The sequence below is a fragment of the Drosophila ficusphila genome, unplaced genomic scaffold, assembly GCF_018152265.1.
Source record: "Drosophila ficusphila isolate 14025-0441.05 unplaced genomic scaffold, ASM1815226v1 contig_286, whole genome shotgun sequence".
Taxonomy (NCBI): Eukaryota; Metazoa; Arthropoda; class Insecta; order Diptera; family Drosophilidae; genus Drosophila; species Drosophila ficusphila.
The window spans coordinates 618,526-639,677 of record NW_025064189.1 but is presented as its reverse complement, the minus strand read 5'-3'; the positions used below and the strand labels follow the sequence as shown (position 1 = coordinate 639,677).

The window sequence follows — 21,152 nt, the reverse complement described above, 5'->3', positions numbered from 1 at the left end:
GTTAATATTTTTTTTATGATAACCTTGAATTATATTTTATATTCATTTATTTGCTTACATATTGTTAAAACAGAGTTAAAGTTTACTTGCATTTTATATGTATTTATTACCATTCACTTTTTGTTTGGCACAGTTTCCGCAACGGCGAAACTTTTCAGGCGAAAATTCCACAAAAAAAACTTATACAACAATGTTCTCCCTACGCAACAAAAATAAGTTTTTAACTTCCAAGCTAACTAAAATAAAACTCCACAAACACAGCTTTCAGCGTGAGGAAGGAAAATTGGATTTGCACGCGCAGAATTTTCCAATAAGCGATAAAATTAAATTTGCGTATAAAAGTTTATGCTGCCATCCAAAAAAAGACGCAATGATGTAGTAGTAAAAAAGGGAAGTAGAAAAGGGCTGAAATCGACTCAGACAATTGCAGCGGAAAATTGCATATGCTGATGCCGACTAACTGAATGTCAGAAGTTGGTAAGATGGGCTATTTCTATGCTAAATACATAGAAACAAGGCCAAAGGGTCCGGGCCATAGTTGAAAGCCGAAAAAGGAAAGCAAAATGCAGGAAGTGCAGCAGTAAAACATAAAAAAGAAAACTAAGATGGGAAATTGAAAAGAAAGAAATTGGGAAATTGCCCAAGCTCAAATGTGCAAAAGGACAATGCAATTGAGAACTCAGCAGGTTGTGCAACATCAAAGACATGACTCCTCCAAAAGGGATTTTAATTTTATGTGATGAGTGACATACTCTCGGGCAGCTAGAATTTCAAAGTTGTGGATTTTATCAGATAAAAGCAAAAAGCGATAAATTACTTATTGCACTTCCATGTAATTTGAGTCATGAAAAAAAAGGCCTTAACGAATCCTACTCGAGTTTTCAATGAGCTTACTTTTTTTTCCATTAAACAGCATAATGCTCTCTCAGGACAAAATATTTTTCAAGCAAATCTGTTTGAATGCCCTTTGCTGCTAAAATTGCTAGTTGATCGGGTAATAATCCCCTCTCGTCTACAAAAGCCACTTTACATTTTCCCTTCTCGAAAGAGCAAATATTTAGCTGTCAGAAAAAAGGGAGAAAATTTCATTTCTATTGCCAAAGCCGAAGAAGAAGCAATAATGGTCCACTCGAAGTAGTTCAACATGAAGTTCCACATTTTCCCCAGTTTTTTCTATCTTTCCTCTTTTTTTTGTATAATTTTTCTGTCGGAGCCGCCCACCCAAGTAGTAACTACTATTTTTCGTCCTCATGCTCCTTTGCCAAGGGCCTTTGGCATCCTTTTTTTGCTGTATTTAAAGCAAATTAAACAAAATTGCGCGCAATAAAACTTAATGGCTAATTAAATGGGATGGGCTGGCTCCACAGAACATCCTCTCGAAGCCAGGATAAAAAGCGGAAAGGGGCAGGAATTGCAACAGTGGAGGAGCAGCTGCTTGCAATTTCAATGAAGCGCTTTTGCATAATTTACAAGTGGCAAAAGTTGAGATAGAAGTTTTTTTTTCCCGCTGCTGCTTGCGCTTTACAATAAGTGTCATTTTGCTTTAATGGATTTATTCAGTTATGTCTTCATGTAAAAAAGAGCTAACACTTTAATACCAAGGAAATTATATTTAAAGCAATTAAGTGACCTAATGAAGTCTGACTTCATTTGTTTGGTTTTAATTTGCAATATTTTACTGGATAAAAACGGTTGTTAAAAAGATATTAATTAACAATGGAATTGCTAAAATATGAATTGAGTAATTCAATATATTTACCAATATATTTACCTTAAAATGTGGAATTGTGCTTGTGAATTTAATAACTTCTTTTTGCTTACCTAAAAGTAAAAGAAAGAAACATTTAAATTTGTGCACTGTTTAAATAAATGTAATAATAAAAATATTTTTTTTAATATAATATGGTATATTACTTAATATTCTCATATGAACTTAAGTTGTTCTTTATTAAAACCTTAGTTTTCCCAATTTGATGGTATGTATATCCCTCATTAGTAAGAACTTTGTGTGTTCTGCATTATTCTTGTTGTCATTCTAAGTCAGTGATTCTTGTGTGCCCACTGCATTTTAAACTTTTAGATCGGATTAATTTGCGTATCGTTCAGGGCCATACTTTGTGAATTCTTTCAGGGCGATCTTTTTGTCATTCTCTGGACTTAAGTCCTTCTGCCATCTTGGCCATCCGCCTCACTCATTATGTCCGAGTCCCACTTTGTCTACTTAACATTCTTAAACGAAACCTTAGCATAGTTCTTGATCATTTTCACTGCCTTTTCATTTTACTTTTTTATAATTTTAATTAGCCCGATGTTGGTTATCTTTCGAGCTGCCTGCCTTACGCTCGATTTCCCGGCGGATTCCCCCTCCCCTTCTTTCCCCTTCGCCTATCTGGCCAGGATGTCTTGGCAGTCGGGCTCAGATAAGCGCGTTAAATTTCCAAATGGACAGCCAAGTGTCGGCCCCGAGAGCTCTGTAATCTGCATAAGGAAAAAAAAAGCAAGCCGAAAAACAAGAAAATAAAAGTACGGGGGAAGCAAAAAAAAAAAAAGGAAGAGAAGCTGAAGCTGAAGAAACCTCATGGGTAATTAGTGCATTTTAAACGTCTTTCGGTATTTGGCCCCGGCCACAGGCAGCCGCAGAATTGTGGTGCAAATTTTCCAGGCTATTTTAAGAGTTATGGGCATAGATAAATGGATTAGTCCGGGCCGAGAGATCGGTCTTAGGAGGGAGTTGCCCAGCGCGCAACAATCTTGCAGAAAGTTGCAAAGGGGGAGAAGAAGTTGGGACGGCGAAGGGTAAGAGTTGTTGTAAAGCGCAAAACGTGGTTCAAGTCGGACAGATCTGACTGGTAAACGCAGTCAAACGTGCGATAAATTCAGAGACCAAAGACCAGAAATAAAAGGAACAAATGTTAATTGGTTTGTGTCAATCTTGGGCTCGCTCCGCTGCCTTCGCCTCGCAGTTCTCTGCTCTGTTCTTCCGCCCTAGAGAAATTCATTTTGAATTCCCGGACAGATGAAGTTGTTTAGCTGCTGCTCTTACTGCTGCTGCTGCTGCTGCTGCCTGGCGGTTTTCCTCCTGCTGCTAAGATTTTTGCAATTTTCATTTCAATTTCTGTGGCGTGGCTGCGGCGAGCCGCTGAAAGCGAAATGATGTTCGGACCATGGTCTATTAGAGACCGAAACCCCAGCCCCGTTTCCATTTCCATCTCTATCTCTATCTGCATCTCCATACCCATCTCCATCTCCATCCCACCTGCCCAGGTCTATCTGCGAATCCCCCACTCCAGATCCCAGATACAGATGCATTACTATATCGCCGGCTCGTGGGTTCTGATTAGTTTGTTCACCATGTTCACGAACTGACGGAAGTGCGCGTGGCGTTTTGAGTGGCAATTTCCTCGGAGGAAAATGTCCGGCGTGGGTCACTTAGAGCCCATCTCTGTCTGGCCTTGACACTGCCTTCGGGGTTATGAAAAGCACGGAAAATGAGGCACAGAGAGTCCCATTCGATGGCCAGAGCAGGAAATTAGTTTATTACGCACAATTATATCGATGGCAGAGCGAAAGAAAGAAGGTCTTAACTACTAAATATACAAATCACTGTACTTATGAATTTACTGGAAGAATAAAACCTTAAAGTTTACTTTAAATATGTCTAAAAATATAAAATGTTTACTCGTGCATTTTACACTCTAAATTGTAAGCAAAGAAATGATTCTATAAAGGGTTCTATATATGTAAACCTTTTTATTTTATGGCTAGCATAAATTCAATATTTTAGTGAAGTAATTTGTTTTGGGTAAGATGATTTTTTATAATTATTATAAAATTAATTATTAATTATTATTAAATTCAGGAATTAAAAACTACCTTTCCTGACTAATTGTTGTACATTGCTTAAATTAGTCTAAACAAAGCTAATTCCTATCTTACCATCTCTACATAAAACTCCCAAACGAAGTCGACTTTCTAAACCCGCTGCTCGCGACCATCTTACACCATAAATTAACCGAAAAAAGAACGTTACAAATAATTTGTCATGCAGCCAAGAAACACTTCCCGCTGCCGGCATCGAAAAGACGCCAAGACGAAGACACGAACTGTCTCCTGCCGCTTCTACCTGCATTTGAAAAATGATCAAAAAGCGAAAATGCCGAAAACGAAACTGAACCCCAGCCCCAAAAGCCCCCAGCCAAGTCAAATAGGCAATGGTGAGTGGCGAGTGAGAGGGGAGCGACTCGTTGGCATTGCCATTTTCGGGTCGCAAATCCCTTCAACTTTTGTTTGATGTCCCTTAACTGTGTCCCCAGTCCAATCCCATCGGATCCGAGGATGCGGGCCTTCAAGTGGCGAAGCGGCAGAGCGGCAGAGCGGTCTCCTTGAACCGCTCGCCTCAACTTGTTCCGAATGTCCGAAACTGTCCAAAATGTCTGTTCAAACTGTCCGGGCGCAGCTTTTATGGCCAGGCGATGGCGATGGCAGCGGCCGAGTTGATTGCACTCCTTGCTAAAAACCAAAGCGAGCGCAAACAGGAGGAGAACTTCAGTCGAGGACTTCAACTTTCAGATACCTGGTACTCAAAGGACTCGATTTGACACCTACTCAACGGGCATACAAAAACACCAGAACTTAAAATAAAGTTTCGATATTTAAAAGCCTAAAAGGGGGATTGCATTTGCATATTTTGAAAAAAAGAAGAAAATTGTTTTATATTGTTTTTTTATAACATTTTTTAAAGCTTTATCATTAATCTATAACCTCTTTAAATATCCTTCTTAAAGACAGGGTAATAGAAAAATTCTCGAAGATCCCTGAGTCGAGTTGACACAAAGTTCTGCTGAGGCAGATGATGATGGCGATGGCGTGGCGATGGCTCTGAGCCGAGGACATGAGTAATTAACACCCACGTGATAGTGGAGAGTGGAATCGGAAATCGGGAGCCACTGGCAAACCACTTGACACTAAGCCAAGTCGCTGGCACAAGTGGGTGTGGGAGGTGTGAAAAGGTCTTTCGGATGCCTCAGCCTCTAAGCCATTTACATGCAACAATGTTGCCCCCGAGGGGAGATGTTTGATCAGTTCTAGAGATGGCATCATAAAAGGTTTTAAACACAAGTAGTGACCTTTCTTTCAGTGTCAGATAAGCGTGAAGTTGTCTACATTTTTAAAACATTTTTATATGATGACTAGAATCAATCAAAAAATAAATAGTAATTCAACTAAATAATATTTTAGTTAATCGATTTTTAAAAAACAAAAAACTCTTGAGTCATATTATCTAAAACAAAAGCAATTATAGTTCTCTAAATAAAATAATTGAAGGTGCTTGTAACTCATATTTAAATTTCAAAATTTTCTTAAGTTCAGATTAAATTGTTTCAAGGCAATGCTGCTTTTAAATATTCACAAAATTTTCTCAAATATTATTTTTTGTGGTAGATCATTGTGAGCGATAGTTTCCAAATTTTCTGCGGCACGTTGCCATCGCCATCGGCGTCGTCGTCAAGTGCCCCTGGAATCGAATCGCAGAGCTCCTCAGCGAAAGGAGCTCCTCACTGACCGTCAAGTGTGTGGTCTTGGGTCTTCGGACCGGGGTCCCTGTCCCTCGGATCTGGCGAGTGGAATCTGGGATCTGGGATGCACGGCAGTGCGACAGTCGCTGATACGCACACTTCACATTGAATTTCCATTTGCTGGCGGCCAAAGTGGCCATGGCCATGGCTACTTGGAGTTGGATCCGCAGAACGGCTCCGGCTGCGTTGATTTCCATCGATTTTCTAGACACTTTGATTGTTTTATTGTTGCATTAAGTGCTCGAAGGCCCTGTCCGTGGCGTCCATGGGCGACCAACCACAAAAATGCAATTGACACTTTGGTGTGAAGTGCTTAGCCTGGCTCACTGCTCGTTGCCCGTTTCTGGTTGTTGGTTGTTGGTTTCTGGTTGTTGGTTTGCCTGGTTGCTGCGGGCCCTCCGCCTGATTTCTGATTTCTGTTTAATAGATACATTTGCATCCCGGAGATGCGTCTCTGCGTCTTGCTCCCGACCATTATGATGGGGTCTCGGCTCGGGCGTTTTTCTAGCTGGCTGCCTGCCTCCGCCTGAGTGGAAAATTGTTTTCGGTTAATTCCTCAGCTCCACAAAGGAGCCAGCCTGGTTACGAGATGTCTGGCGTGTCTGCGGTGGGGCAGCCCGTTCGGTATGCTGTGGGTAATGATACTCGGTTGGGGATTCTGCTCACAAAAGGCCTCAATCGATTAGCGGCTGGGAAGGATTGAATATTTGCCGGGGTTTATGGGGGCTCTAATGGCTTTTTTTTTGGAGAAAAATACCCTTTTATACTCCTTGTGCTAAACGAATCCCTTAACAAGTAGTTAAAGTTCTTTTACCAAAAAATTTATTTTAAATAATTGAGCGGCAGGCAAGGCAAGGCTTCACAGAATATTTATCAAATGCTTTCAAGCAAGTGCAGCCAAAGAAAGCAAAAAAAAGTTTATTGAAGCTTAATATTTATTTTTAGCTTAATAAAAACCTCACCATTGGTAAATCCCTTCATATTTTTTGCTAATATAGAAATTCAGACTTTAAGTTGTAGGTAAAGTAAACATTTTATTGACTTACGCTTTAAAGTGTTTACTTCGAAACCAAATGCAATATTAACTATGAGATAGTCAAGCTTAATTTCGAGGTGAAAACTCGAGTGTTTCCTAGCAGGGTTTACCTTTTCAATAAGTGAAATTCCACCTGGGGATCCTTTAAAAGCCCTGGCAGGGAGCTCCCTTCACCTGTTTAACCCACTTAACCCGGCCAACCGCCGTTCGGGGAGGACCCAATCCACAATTCGCAGATGGGACAGAGCACTCATGCACAATTCTGTCCATGACAACGGCACCGATGACAATTCTGGATTCCGGACTGAAAGGGGGTTAATTCGGAGGGGGTGAGCCAATGGGGGGTTAAATCGGAGAAAGGTGGCTGTGGCAGTAACCACTTTGCACCAAGCCAGTCAACTCGCGCCAACGTCTGACTTCTGGTCCACATATCTGCGCTGTGTTGTATAAATACACTCCCGGCTATAACTGTCAATGTCAATAGGTTGCCTCCCCTTTGCCCCTCTGCCCCCTGCCGCTGCCCCTTTTCATGCCACCCCCCTCGCCCATTTCCATGGTGTCCTGGGGACAGCCAACGCAGGATGTGACAACAACAACACAAGCAAACAGGGCAACAACAGCAGCGCGTAAATATCGTTTGCAATCGAAACCATCGGAGCCAACTGCCCTTCGGCATTCACACTTAAACAAACCTAAATGCCCTCGAATGCAGTGTGATATTTATTAACCCAACAATGGTAAAACTTAATGAAAAAAGTTTAGTCAATTAGACTAGCTAGGCTTTGACTATAGAAGAAAAAACAAAAATGAATAGCAGGTAAAATAAATTTTAACTTAGTTTATGTAGAATGCAAATATTTTATTTTGTTTGTTGATTTGTTGTCTAAAATGTAAATATAAATGTAGTTTTTTTAAGCTGTTAAAAAAGATATAGCTTGCACAAATATTTATATTAAATCTGTATTTATTTTCTCTGATACTGCAGAAATATAAAGCTTAAAGACTAAAAGCTTTATCTGCTAATAGCTTCAAAAGAAATACAGAAATTTTAACTTAAGAGTTGAATACCGATTTTCCAGAGTGCAATCTCAGTTATGACAGTTCGAAGCATGGAACTCGAGATTCGTTGCATATGCCTCGCTGTCCTTTTCAACGCTGCGGTTTAAGCTGATTTCGCAATTTTCAGTTTGCACAGCACACCCGAAAAGGGCCAAAAAGAAATGGCTCTGATTCTTCTGGCCCATGGCACATGCGTTCGATAATTGACGCAAGATTTGCCCCGCCGCGTCATGAATAATTTCGCCAGCGAACTATTTTTATTATTAACACCCAGGCTGTGGCTGCATGAATTGATTCAAGGATTCAGGATCCGTCGACCGCAGACCGAATTTCTGACTTTTTCCGAGTATTTGCGGTGAAGAATCGCGGATAATTGGGTGAGAAGAGGAGGTCATTTATTTTTTATTGTTTTGCGGTTCATAAAAAATTTTTGTCGATATCGGGGTATAGTGGTAAAAAAATATGTAAGCCAGGCCAAAAACACATTGTATACATTTTTTCAAATATAAATCCTTAAATTTTTCAGCCTATTGTGGTATTAATCAGTAAATTAACACCAGCTGCTTGAAGTTTTACTTCAACCTTCTCTCTTATCCGAACATCTTGCAACTTAAATTAACCAAATTTAACGCATCGCAAATTTTTGAAGCCCCTTCCACAGCCTACTCCTTTTGTGTGATTTTTTCTGCTCGTCATCGTGGGTTAAGGAAAAGGGGGCGGGGCAGTCGTGGGGGTAAATAGTAGGAGTCGCGGAAAGCTGGCGTAGCAAAAAAGCGCAAACCAAGCTGAAAATTGCTTAATCCTGCTGACAAGACGGACTAGCACTAAAAAAGGGAATTAAATGCCCAGAGGAAAGGGCCGAAAGTTGGGTATTCCCCTGGGCCAGACGTTCTTTTTTATGAAAGTTTCAGAAAAGCCGCCAAACTTAACAGTATGCACTTGAAAAAATGTTAAAAATATTAAGGGCGTTCAATCCGAACCTCAACATTTATTGTCTACTTAATAAATCATTTAATTATTTTCGTATGCTGATATATTCAACTGATCTTTGTGGTCAAGTATAACTATGAGAAAAAATTAAAGTAAATGATATAAAAGATGGCTTACATCAATAAAAAGACAATTACAGCCTAATATATTCAAAGACAAAAAGCTTTAAAATCGAACATTAAAGTCTAAGAATTAAAATATGTTTCTCCCTATATCGTGATTTTTATTCAACTTGGAGGAATTTAAAGGAGTTGTTGATAACTTCAGTATTTATTATTTTACATCCTGAGATTTTTAAATTTTTCTGTAGCTTTTTAAAGCGGTCAGCGAGTGCAAGACGAGAGATTTCTGCTGACAGAAGGCGTGGCTGCGCATAATTATGCAAGGGGCTTGGGAGGAAAGCGGAGGGCATCACTTTCGGGGTAATAAAGCAATGAATCACTAGCTCGCAGACAACTGGACCTTCAATGGGTTCCGTTCCCCTTCAGCGACGATGTGGCCATACTCCTTGGTCGAAGGCCCATCCTGGGACCAAAGTTCCAAGTCGAGAAAATGTTGACGCATCGTAACATCGGTTATTTGTGGCCTTGAGCAACAAATGCGGTAATTGAGTTTCGTGTTTTATGATTATAGTTTGCTAGCTTTATTAGCTGGTCGCAAAAAGGGTTCCCTTTCAATAGAAATGTTTTCGCCTCGGAAATTGTGCTCTAAGGTACGCACTGATCGTATAATTAGAATGATGAGGCAATGGCCCTAAAAGTCCTTTAGCTTTTCACTGTGTAATTGAATAGTTCTCAGACCTGCGAATGCTTGCCGTAAATTAGTCGGTTGTAAGACAGAGGTTTATAGCGTTTTAAAAGCGTTTATTCTTTTCCTTTTACGGCTGGGTTACGGCCAAGGGGTTTTAGAGTCCTTCAGCCATATTATTTATTGAGTAATGAAGCTTAAACGTTAGTGGAAGAACAAAATCGAGGGTTAATAAATGAAGTACCCTACGGTAAAAACAACCATTAAATATTCATTCATTTGAATGCAAAGGAACACAACAGAAGAATAAAGCTTACTATAACAAATTTAAAAAAAAGTAAATAAAAGTAAGACAATTATTAACTATTAACCCTTATACCCTATTCATCTGAACAAAAAATTCATATGATATAAAGGAAATTATTCCTATTAATAACAAAGATACTTTTAGAAAGCAAAGCAAAATTCAAATCATTAACTTTTCTAAACAAATTCTTAAGATCTGGACTTGTTCTAAATAAAATATTTGTTTCCCAACGTAACTCTTTTCAGTGACGCTCTTCGTAAATCAGGCAAACAGTCCATGACCAAAAGTCGAGCTTAAGGCAAAGGTAATTATTAGCATTTCGCACCATGACCAATTCTCCTGTTCGCGGAGACATCATGACTTCATTGCCATTGTTTTATCGGCCTGCGAAATCGGTTCGGTTGGAAAAATCACATGAGCGCGACCACATCATAAATGTCAAGCTGGCGAGAATTATGACACACTCGGGGGGATTGGATGGGAGAACCTATGCTGCAGAACCCGGGTGGAGGGGTCTCCATACCTTTGGGTTTCCCTGCGACTGCCTTATGAAGTCGTAGAGCAACTGCAGGGATCGGGGTCGCCTCATATCTGAACTCGAGATTTCGTGGTCCGTGACCATTTGGAAATGTGATAATTGCAGGCAGTCCAGGCTGCACAGCAAGCTGTCAGGCTTTCGAGTTGCACTTGGAGAAAAGTTTCTGTACTTACCCTTTACATTAAAAATATATTTTATTAATGAGGAATAGTATACTTATTTTTCAGACAAATTCAAATATAACCTATACTTTCCGTTATTAACTAAAGTTGAATAAAGTTAAAGGTAAAAAAAAACCTTTATCATGATTAATAAAGCTAGCAATTAAGGTAACTTTTGTACCTGCGCATGTGGATATTTCTCTAAGAAATTTGTGGGATTTCTTTATTTTTTTGAGTGCAGAAAAAAGGAGCTGTAATGAGGCTTGAGGTGGGCTGGGGACCATTGGGTTCTCTATATGTACTTCGCTGCTTGCAGCTTGCAGCTTTCTGACACAAAAGTGCAGCTGGGCTTGGCTCCTGCGAGTTCTCTTTTTGTTTTTTTTTTGTTTTTTTGGCAGGGGGTTCCACCTCCAACGGCTTCTTTCGCCCCTTATCTCCAGTAGCTACTGTTGCACATTTCGCATTTAATGTGACAATGTCACTTTGTTTGTGCCCCGGCTATCTGACTGTTAATTTCCAAGACTACGGCAAGTTCACACTCTTAATTGGATTTGAAAGTGCAGCAGGCGCAGTTGACACCTTCTTTCTCTCGGCAGCTTCCTCTTCGCCGCCTCCTAAGTAAACCGCACCTCACCTGACAACTGATTAGGCTCCTGCGAATGGGGTTAACCCCATAAGGCGGCCAAAAGTCGTACTCTTTTCGGTGGATCCGTTAATGAGCTTAGCCGTGCTAAAAGATAATGCTTGGGAACGGAGATCGGGAGATTTGGGGGATTACTAACGGTGTGGAAACGTTAACTGAATGAATCTTAGCTGCACTATCACAACAGAACAACAATTAAGCCTTTAAAATTGCTTCTTACAAATCAAGAGTTTACTTACATTTATATTAAAAAAATCTTCAATGCGCTATATTGACTTTCAACTCATCATTGTAAATTTTGAATGGTCCTTAATCAACGAAAGTTAAAAAGTCTGACACAATTGCCATTTGAAAAAGGTTTGACAAAACCGCATTGCTAAAAGCAGCCACAAAATAACGCTAAATATCAAATGGATTCGATGTGATTGCTGTTAAATAGCGTTTAATTTGACAGTTGATGGACATTCCAAAGGGGATAAGAGGTGCTGCTCTAAAAACTGCGAAAATAATGATGAGCAGCTGGAAAACCAGAGGATGAGTGACCAAATGAATGATATGGTTGAATGGGCTCCGAACTGAATTTCCTTTTACATTGAAAATGTGAACTCCATTTACCAGCATTGACTTTATTCTTTGCTACCATTTATATAATCATATGGGAGTGGAGAAAGAAATCGAATTGAGTTGCATTTTTGAGGAAACCCAACTGAAAAATCGAGGAAAATACAGCAGAAGAGTGAGATAATAAATCCTCAGCAGGCGGGAAAAACAAATCGAATGAATAAACAAAACACAGCAGTCTAAACAGGAGGTTTCATTTAATGCTATTTCGATTTGGATTTGGATTTCCCTTTACTGGCAGCAAAACAATTGACTAAGCCGCAAAACCGCACCACAATAAAATTAGCTACAAAATCTAATCAAAGGACCCCGAGGCGCCAATGACAACAACAGCAACAAATGGGACAACGTGTAATTACATTGGGAAAACTGCACAGAGCCAACAAAAGAAACAACCAATTGAAAGCAAGCTGCAGCGAAAATCGAAATTGAAAATTAATTTCAAATTAATTTCAAATTCACAAAAGCGATAAATTTGCTAAACATTCGTGACACACACAAATACGAGAATTGGTGGGGTCAAAATTGGTTGGTGGTTCACAGGGGGGAAAGGTGGGGACTTCCTGGGTGTTCGACCTGAAATGTCGAATGTACTTGTAGCCAAATAAACAGACAAGACAGCCGAAAACAGCTGGAAAACTGTTGTGCAAGCTTAGATTTTCAACAGCTGTGTACACGAATTCGATAAATTTTATCACTAAAGGAACCAAACTTCAAAATCACATTAAACTAAATTATAATCAAGATACCAAGTTTAAGAGATACACTTTACAAATCGTAAATTAAATAAGGGTTAAAAATGTGTAATGACTTAAAATAATAGAGAAATTATTCACACATATATTTAGCATGTTCAAAATTTTTTAAAATAATAATAGTTGAAAATCTAAACACACTTTCATGCTGAAACTCCAACGCCTCGTTACAAAACTTCCAGAACTATTCAATATGGAACGCACATGGACAGAAAGTGTCACCACAACAGCTGCCTTTAGCCATTTTCATGAACGCTCTTAGGCCAAAAACAGGCAATTGGCCAAATGGATGGAGCCGAAGGGGTTGATAGCCCAAAAGCAATTATGTCGGAAATATGCTGCTGAGGTGTACGTCAGTCAGTCAGCAAATTCAAATTCGAACACAGACTCTGACTCAGAACTCAATTCAATTCCCAATGGCCGAGTTCATTGAAAACTATGTGTGAACTAAAGGGAGAAAATATATTAGGGAAACCGTCTTTTTCCGCACGAAGGAATTATTTATTTCAGAAAATCTATTATCTACACCCTCGATAAATGCTTGACCATATGGTCGTCATAAAAGCGAGCAAAGCGCTAATAGATAAGAATCACGTTTCATCGAACATTCGAGCCTTGTTATCAATGCAATTGTCCGGGAATTACCGATTCACGGACAGAACAAACCTTCCACACATTCACAATTATTAAAGAATTCAAAGCGGTGTTAAAATACACCAATATCTTTTTATTACAGCCAACGAAATTCCAGGAAAATCATGCGAGGCACAAATAACACAACACAATGGCGCAAATATATACAAAAAAAATTGCATATTTCTGTGCAAAATTTAATTGAAAATTTTCGCGGCCACATAAAATAATGACAGAGGCCAGGGACGAAAAAGTATTAATATTTGTATATGTGCAAAGAGAAATCTGAACTGCAGAAAATAGCCAAGCAAAAAATGGCTTATTTGTTAAGTTTTATCAGGCGGAAAATAAAACTAACACTAAAAGAAATGATGTTGTGCTTTAATTAATAATTACCGGATTGATTTACGATGAGGTATAAAAACATTTACTTATATTTCATGTTTACTTTCAGAAAAGATTTTTTAAATATTATAAATATTATAAATACAGCAACCTTTTTTTTTGCTTCCCTAATAAGTGAAAACTATTATTGAAGTTTGAAGATATTAAATGCTGGTTTCTTAGATACCACAATCCCTTAAATGCTGGTAAGTTGAACAAAAAATACTTTAACATTTCCACTGTTGCCTGGCATATGCAAATGTGATGCGGCTTGTCCAGGCAAATTTCATTATTATTTCACACTCCGAACAGAGAGATCTGAGCCCACAATCCCCAATTCGGGGATCCAATTGCCACCCAGCAAACGCATTTTGGTATGTAAATATTTTGGCGCGTGCTCGGAACTCAGGGAAACTCTGCATAAAAAGGGGATTGGAGGATGACAGGAACTGGTGCCAATATTTGCCTGTTTTTTGTTTAATTAAAACATTTTCCCCAATATTTTATACAGGCTTCATTCTGGTCGACCAATCTTTTCCTGCCTTTCTACGCTTGCAATTTTTAAATGAAATGAAATGCAAATTTTCTTTGTACACCAAGTGGCCCAAATCCAATCCATATGAAATATTTAAGCCGAACAATTATGTCAGGGTAAAATGGCCATGGGTGTTATAAAAAATGCGTTTATTAACATTCAGGGATTCATTTCGGTTTTGTGGATTTGCCGATTTTTTTGCTTAAAAACAAACATAGCTTACTTGCCTTTTTGACAATTTAATGTTTATTGAACTCATGTTCAACAAAACATTGCAGGAAATTAAATTTAACAATATGTTTAGCTTTCAAGAGGAGAGTTTCCACAATGCCCATGATAGCAAACTAATTAGAAAGGTTGATAGGCTTCTTCACATCCTACGTTCTCCAGCGCTGTTAACTTTAATCTAATTAAACGCCATCAAGTAACAAATTGAAAGATAAACTCAATTTACATCGCATAATCTCCTCGATAAAAACAACGTCCAAAACCAACAATGTTCCCACATATGGAAGGCTGCCATTAAAAACCCCCGCACCGAAAATAAAAACCGAAACCGACCAAACAAAACTCGGCCATAAAGTCCATTAGTGGCCGTTTTGCATACGCAATGTCCCCAAAGGGGGCGGGTGGCGTTGGGGGCGTGGCCGTTGGCTAGGGGCTAGTGGAAGCTAAAATTGCGGTCAATGTGACAAGTTAGCAGTGGGCTCAAAGTTTCCAGGCTGACCACCAAAGCGATGGATGTAAAACTCATTTGGTGGCTGATAATTGCGTGCGTCGCCCGTTTTTGGGGCAGCTCAGCTGGGAGATACTGTCAAAAAATCAACTCAGTAAACAGCGAGGAAATGAAAAGGGCAAGGGCAGAAAGCCGTAAATCCCTCAAAATGCAACTTTGGGGCTTGACCACTGCAGCTGGCGAAATGGCAAGCCATAAACTGTTTGTTGAAACTTTGGGGAAAGCAATTCCTTATGAAGTTTTTTGGGTTATTAAAAGGTTTAAAACTTTAGGAATTACCAAATATTTTTTTAAAAAGCAAATTAGCTTGGATCATTATTTTACCTGTCTCAAATGTAAGAAAAAATATTATATCTGGCATATAAAAAAAAAAAATGATGAGATCTACTTGTTATATACTAAGTTCGAAGCGCCAAAAATTGTAGTTTAATTTTTGTTTAGCAAAAAAATTCTGAATTAAACTAAATAAAATTTCAAAAAAGCTGACGGCTTTAACTCACCTGATTCGTTTTCTCTGCCGAGCGTTGTCACCTCCTCGACGGGAGTTACTTCCTTTAGTCCTTCCGCCTGCAAAGGCACCCCATCGTCCTGCGGTCCATCTTCACCATTGTCGTCATCGTTGGTCTGCTGATTACCGATGATGGACGACGAGCCGTTCACGACCTCGATGACACTTTGCACCGAGTCCATCGACGAGGTGGCAGAGACCAAAATTGGCGTTGTTATGGGCGTGGTCACCGAGGAGGACGAGGACCCGCTGAGCAGGTCATTTGGCTCCTCGCGTGAGTCCGGCAGCTGGTGGCTCTCGAATTGGAGCTCATCCGGTGGCATCTCGACCACGGGACTCGACGCTTCCGCGGCCGATTGTTTGGCATTGGGCGCCACATTTGGCAGGTCCACGCTGGCCAGGTTGATAATGGGCTGCGGTTTTTCCGATGCCTCCTCCCGCTGCTCCACGCCCACGATAATGCGTTCCAGGGGCTTGGGCGGCTGGGCGGTCTCCAAACTGCTGCGTCTTTGGCTGGGCGTCGGCTTGCCACCGGATCCTGCCACCTCGCTCCGTTTGCTGGGCACCGGTGGAGGCGCCACCCTCGGCTTGGTCAGATTAGCTGGCATTTTGGGTTTGTTTGTGGGCACTGGCGGTTTGGGTTTCGGCTTGGGAAGCGGCGTTGGTGCCTTCTTGACCTTCTCCTGGGGAAGGATTATGTGCTTGTGGAGGACGTAGCCCAAGTCGTCTTCCAGTTGAGGGGAAATCACCTCTACTGTTGTGTTGGACTTGACGGGTAGTTCGATTTTCTGCTTGGAAACAGTGACTTCTTCTTTTTGGGAGACCGTGACTTTCTTAGTCGACTCCTTGTGACTGGTTGTGTCTGTGATCTTATCGTTTTCTTGAATCACCTTCACTTCTTTGTGCACCACTTTGACAGCCTCTTTAATATTGGTTTGTTCTTTGATTTCCTCCTTGACTTCGTTTACCTCCTTATTCACTTCACTCTTAATGACTTCTTCTTTAAGTTCCTGATGTGACACCTTCACCTCTTCCTTGACTTCCGGTTGGGTTACTTGGGTCACCTCCTTTACAACTTTGACTTCCTCTTTGACTTCCTTAACCTCCTCTTTGACCTGCTGATCAAAGACTTTAACATCCACAGGGGTTTGGACAACCTCCTGGATTGGGTTGGAGTCCTTCACCTCCTTTTGGATTTCCTCAACCACTACGGGCTTATCCTCCTTCTCCACCTCCTCAAAAGCACTTAGGTCAAAGCCTTGGTTATCATCATCATCCAGTTTGTAAAGCTTCTCCGCCTCCTTCTTCACCTTCTGATAACTTTCGATCAGTTTTTGAGCCTCCTGTTCCAGACGTCGTTCCTCGTCGGTTTTCTTGAGCAACTTAGCCCCCTTCTTCCCGGCAACCTCCTTGCTCTGCTCCAGTTTTTTGGTTACCTGCTTTTCGCCATCGTTGGTGACCGTCAACGTTTCGCAGAGCTCTCGTTCGAAGGTAGGTAGGTCACCGTTCTCTTCCTGGTTTGAAGAGCCTCCAGCTCCATTGAGAACCTGCTGGGCCTCCAAATAGGACTCCTTCTCGCTGGTTTCGCACTCCGTGTAGGTGGTGAGTCCCTGGCTCTCGCTCAGCTGCTTTCCCCGCTCGGATAGGGTCAGAGTACCCCGTTCGATACTCTGGTTATCCTGAGGACAGTCCAGCCGCTCCCTCAGACTCGATTCCTGGGCGATCGTGGCGGTCAACGGCTGCTCGTGCATCTCCTGCTCGTCACCGATGTCGAGTAGGTTGTCGTTGCTGCTGATCTTCTTGAAGCGGGCGCTGCTCGATTTCGAATTGGCACTCGTCACCAGCTGTTCTTCCCCAGTCAGAGCATCCAGGGTTCTCATCTCGCTGAGGGTCTTCTGCTCACTCTGCACTCGTCGTTCCTCGTGGATGGTGGTTATGGGTTCCCCGATGATCTCCTCCCTTTCCTCATAGGGTTGCAGCTTAAAGGCAATGTCCGGGGAGAGGATGGTGGAGGAGCTGCTCGAGGAACTGGAGGTCTTGGTGGTGGTCACTCGAGTGGTGGTGGTGGTCCTCTGACTCCTCACCGAATTGGAACTACTCGAAGTGATTTCCTGTGTCTGGTTCGTTGTGCTTTCTTTGCGACTTTCCACTGCCGTTTCACTTGCGTCATGGTCAGCAATCTTATCGTGAGTCAGCTGCGCCAGTCCACCGGCATTCGCTTCCATTTTGGGCAACTTCTTCGACTCCTCTGATTTGACAAGGTTTCTGGATAAAAAAAAAAGAACGACATGAAAAAAAGAAACCTTAGTAATTATAATTACGCTTCTTATCAGTTGGTGATATGTTAATTGACTTGTTGCCATCGCACCTGCTATGCAAAACGTCAATCGAATCGAGACAGGTTCGATCAGTCCCGAACCTTCGCCCAACGTTACCAAAATCACACTGATTCCGATTTCTCTACTGCCATTGCACCTTATCAGGTGAGTGGGGTACCTTTATCGGTGTGTTAGTAAACACGCCGGCATTCGCTCTTATCAGCCTTTGTTTTTTATTTGCTTCGTTTTCTTTATTATTTTTATGGGGGGATACCACCGTACCTTTTTGCAATTGCCGAGTGGCTTAGCTAACCGCTTCGTGTTTGCAAAAAAATGAATTGGCAACAATTTAGTTTTGTAAAAGTCTAATAACCCTGAACATGATTTGCAGTTAGCGATAGAATCTGTCAAAAAATAGGGTTTACATATCATCTACACTTTAATCTATTTTTCGCTAATCTATTTTGCAAATGCATAATTGGTAAACTACACCCACTAAAACGCGTAATCATTATTTTTGGGTTCATTATTATGGCATTTGGAATTTGGCAAATATCTAAGCTATGCCATAAAACTGACTGATTAGAACAACTAGACTGCATAACTTTGATATTACTTTTTTTCGATAGTTAGGTACGTACTCAATGATATATTTTTTATAAAAATATAACAAGAAATCTGCTTTGTTATTATCTTTATTACAATCCAATAGCTTGGAAAAATGGCGAATAGGCACCTATCAACCTAATCTTAATCCTTCTCCTAATCAAACTAATCCCTTCCAGTTACTCACCCGTTGGTCAGGGACTGTGGTTCCAGGGAGGAGAACTCCTCCTCCACCTCGCCGATGGTGGGCAGCATGTTGGAGTGCCAGAACATGTTGAAGTAGGCCTCCGAGGGACCGGGTCCGTTGATCAGCTCCGGAGGACCCAACTTCTCGCCGTCCTCGCAGACGTACTCCCTGTTGGCGGCGTCCATTTCGTCCTCATCCTCCTCTCCGCTGCTGGAACTCGAGTAGCAGGTGGTGTTGTTATCGTCGGCGACCTTCATGCACTTTCCAATGACCATCGGTGGAGGGGATTCCCGGGAGAGATCGGCGGCCTCAGCAGCGGCGGCAGCCAAAAGGGCGGTGATACTATTGTGGGTCTGGAGGGAATCACTATCCTTATCCTTAGAGGTATCCTTCTCCTTATCCTGACTGTGAACCAGGTCAAATAAACTAGGTAGCTTGTCCTCATCCTGGGCCTTGCTCTCGTACGTTTGAATCTTAAAGCGAATCTCCCGATTGCTGGTTGGCGATGGAGTTCCCACTGGAGTGGATCGTGGAGTGGGAGGACTCTGCTTGAAGGTCTGCATACTCAACTTGGGGCTTTGCTGGGGTGGCGTAGTTGGAAGAGCCTGCAGTTTGGGTATCTGCGTTTTCTGCAGCGATTGAACTCGCTCTGGTGGTTTGGGCTTCGGTCCTTTGGGGGATCTGCCACTATTTCCACTGCTGTTGCTGCCAATTGAACTGATGCTTTCCAGGGAATTTGAGCTCTTCGAGTTGCCGTTCAGAAGCACAGGGATGAAGGTCCTTTCGGGAGCCTCAGCTGAGTTTGCTCTCTGCAAAGGAGGCCTGGGACTCGACTCCTTTGATTTACTTCGGTATAGATTGAGCTTCAAATCCGTTTCGGATTTCTGCTTCTGCAGCAGTCGAGGGATATTCGAAGTGGGTGGTGTGCCGTTCAATGTGGGTGAAACTGGTTTGGGCACCGCTTTTTGAGTGGGGGTGCTGACTATGGGAATTCGAGACTTGCCTTGCGGAGATTCCTTTTTTGAGGAGGGCTGCAGATGCAGTTTGATCTCCCCTTCTGTTTTGGCCCTCGAGAACTTGGCCTTGGGTATTTTGGTAGTACTGATGGGTGAGTCCTTTGTTACCTCATTTGTGGGTGTCTTGGGGGAATCCAGCTGCTCATTAGTCGGAGTTTTGGGTTCCTCCATCGAGGGAACTCGTGGTGGTGTCACCTCGATGGGCAGTTTACTCGGTGTGGGAATTTTTCGTGGCATGGGGATGATGGATCGCTTCTTCGGCTCCACGGTGGCCAATCCCTGTATCCTGGGCTTCGGCGTGGGCGTCGTCTCCGGACTCCTGAGCACCACATTCTCGTACACATTCACCTTTTCGGTCTTGAACTCCACATTCTCGTAGTTATTCCCAGGGATGAGCAACTTGGGATGACCCACAGTTTGCTCCAGAGGAAGAAACTCCTGTTCGAGGAGGGTGAAAGGCTGCAGGACCTTGGCCAGCTCGTGACCATTGAGACTGCTGTCCGAGGAGTAATTGGAACCCATGGAGAACTTATCGATGACGGTGGAAATTGTGCTGGCGGTATCGTCCGATTCGGAACCCGCCTTGATGGATTCGGTGAGTAGATTCAAGTAGTACTCCGCATCCGGCGGAGGAGTCAGTGGTTTTTCGATGACCATTTGAGCAGGGTTCTCCTTGGAGTTCTGTCGCCTCACCAATTTTCTGGGTGGAACTGGTGGCGGCGGAGGTGGCTGGGCATTCAGTGTGATCGAGAGCTGCTCCAACTGCTGCTGCGGATCCTCTTCGCTGGGAGGCTTCTGTCCGTGACCATTTCGCACCACCAGCTGAATGGCCACATTGTCCTTCAGTCCCCGAACGCAATCGATGCGAGTCATCTCCATGACATCCCTTCCATCAATGCTGACGATCTCGTCGCCCTCGCGGAGATTTCCCCAGCTGGTGGCCACTTTGGAGGCGGGACTGTCGGCGGCGCAGGATTGTATGTACAGCTTCTGGACGAGTTCTGTGCTCCGAGTTCCTCCCTGGAACTTTAATCCAAAGCCGAGGCGTTCGCCCGGCAATCGGAACACTGTGACATCCTCTACTTGCTCTTCGTTTATCGGAATTGAGGAAATTCCGCCTTCTTCCTCCTGTCGTCGCTGCTGCAGGAGCTCCATCTCGTTGATGGTCAACACTGTGATGAACGAGGAGTCCTCCGCCACGGAGCTCTGCCGCTTGACTAGCTTCTTGAGGCGATCCTTCGTGGACGACGTCGGATCGTCCACCTCCACTACCGTTATGTAGTCATCGTCCACGGTTGCTGTCTTCGCTGTCGTGCCATTCGCTTTCGCCTCAGAGGCCATTTTTGCAGTTGAGAGTTAGAGCCTTTGAATAAGTAAAAAAAAGAAAACAAAATGATTAGTTGAAGAAATATTCGCAATATCTACTTGTTAAGGTTGAAAAAGCTTAAAACTATTAAAGTGTAATTAAAATACAGAAAACCAAAAAGAGACGTCTCCCAATATAAAAAGTAAAATTGATTTAAAGAGCAATAAATGAGTAAAAACACAAGTAAAGTTAAATGATCATGGTTGTTTATGTCTCTTAACTCCACAAGTTGGTTGTTGTCTTTACTAAAGCTTTACAAACAATTCGTTGTTGAAGACGTTGGTGTAATTCCGGTTTCAAACCTAGCTCATGATTTCAGTAAAATATTGTAGAATGTTTGTGGATCACTACGTAAAATACAAACTCGGTAAATAGTTCGTAGATGTAAAATAAGTCGAGAATAAGATACATATGATGTGTTCTTATTATT

General features: G+C 42.0%; 1 protein-coding gene across 1 annotated transcript in view; it reads right to left on the bottom strand.

Moving 5' to 3' along the window:
* LOC108086897 overlaps positions 1-21,152 on the bottom strand; it is a 119,374-nt gene that overhangs the window by 78,760 nt on the left and 19,462 nt on the right. Inside the window, 2 exon segments of the mRNA XM_017183959.2 lie at positions 15,222-17,494; positions 18,341-20,719. Coding sequence (XP_017039448.1) covers positions 15,222-17,494; positions 18,341-20,697 — 4,630 coding nt within the window. The 5' untranslated portion in view covers positions 20,698-20,719.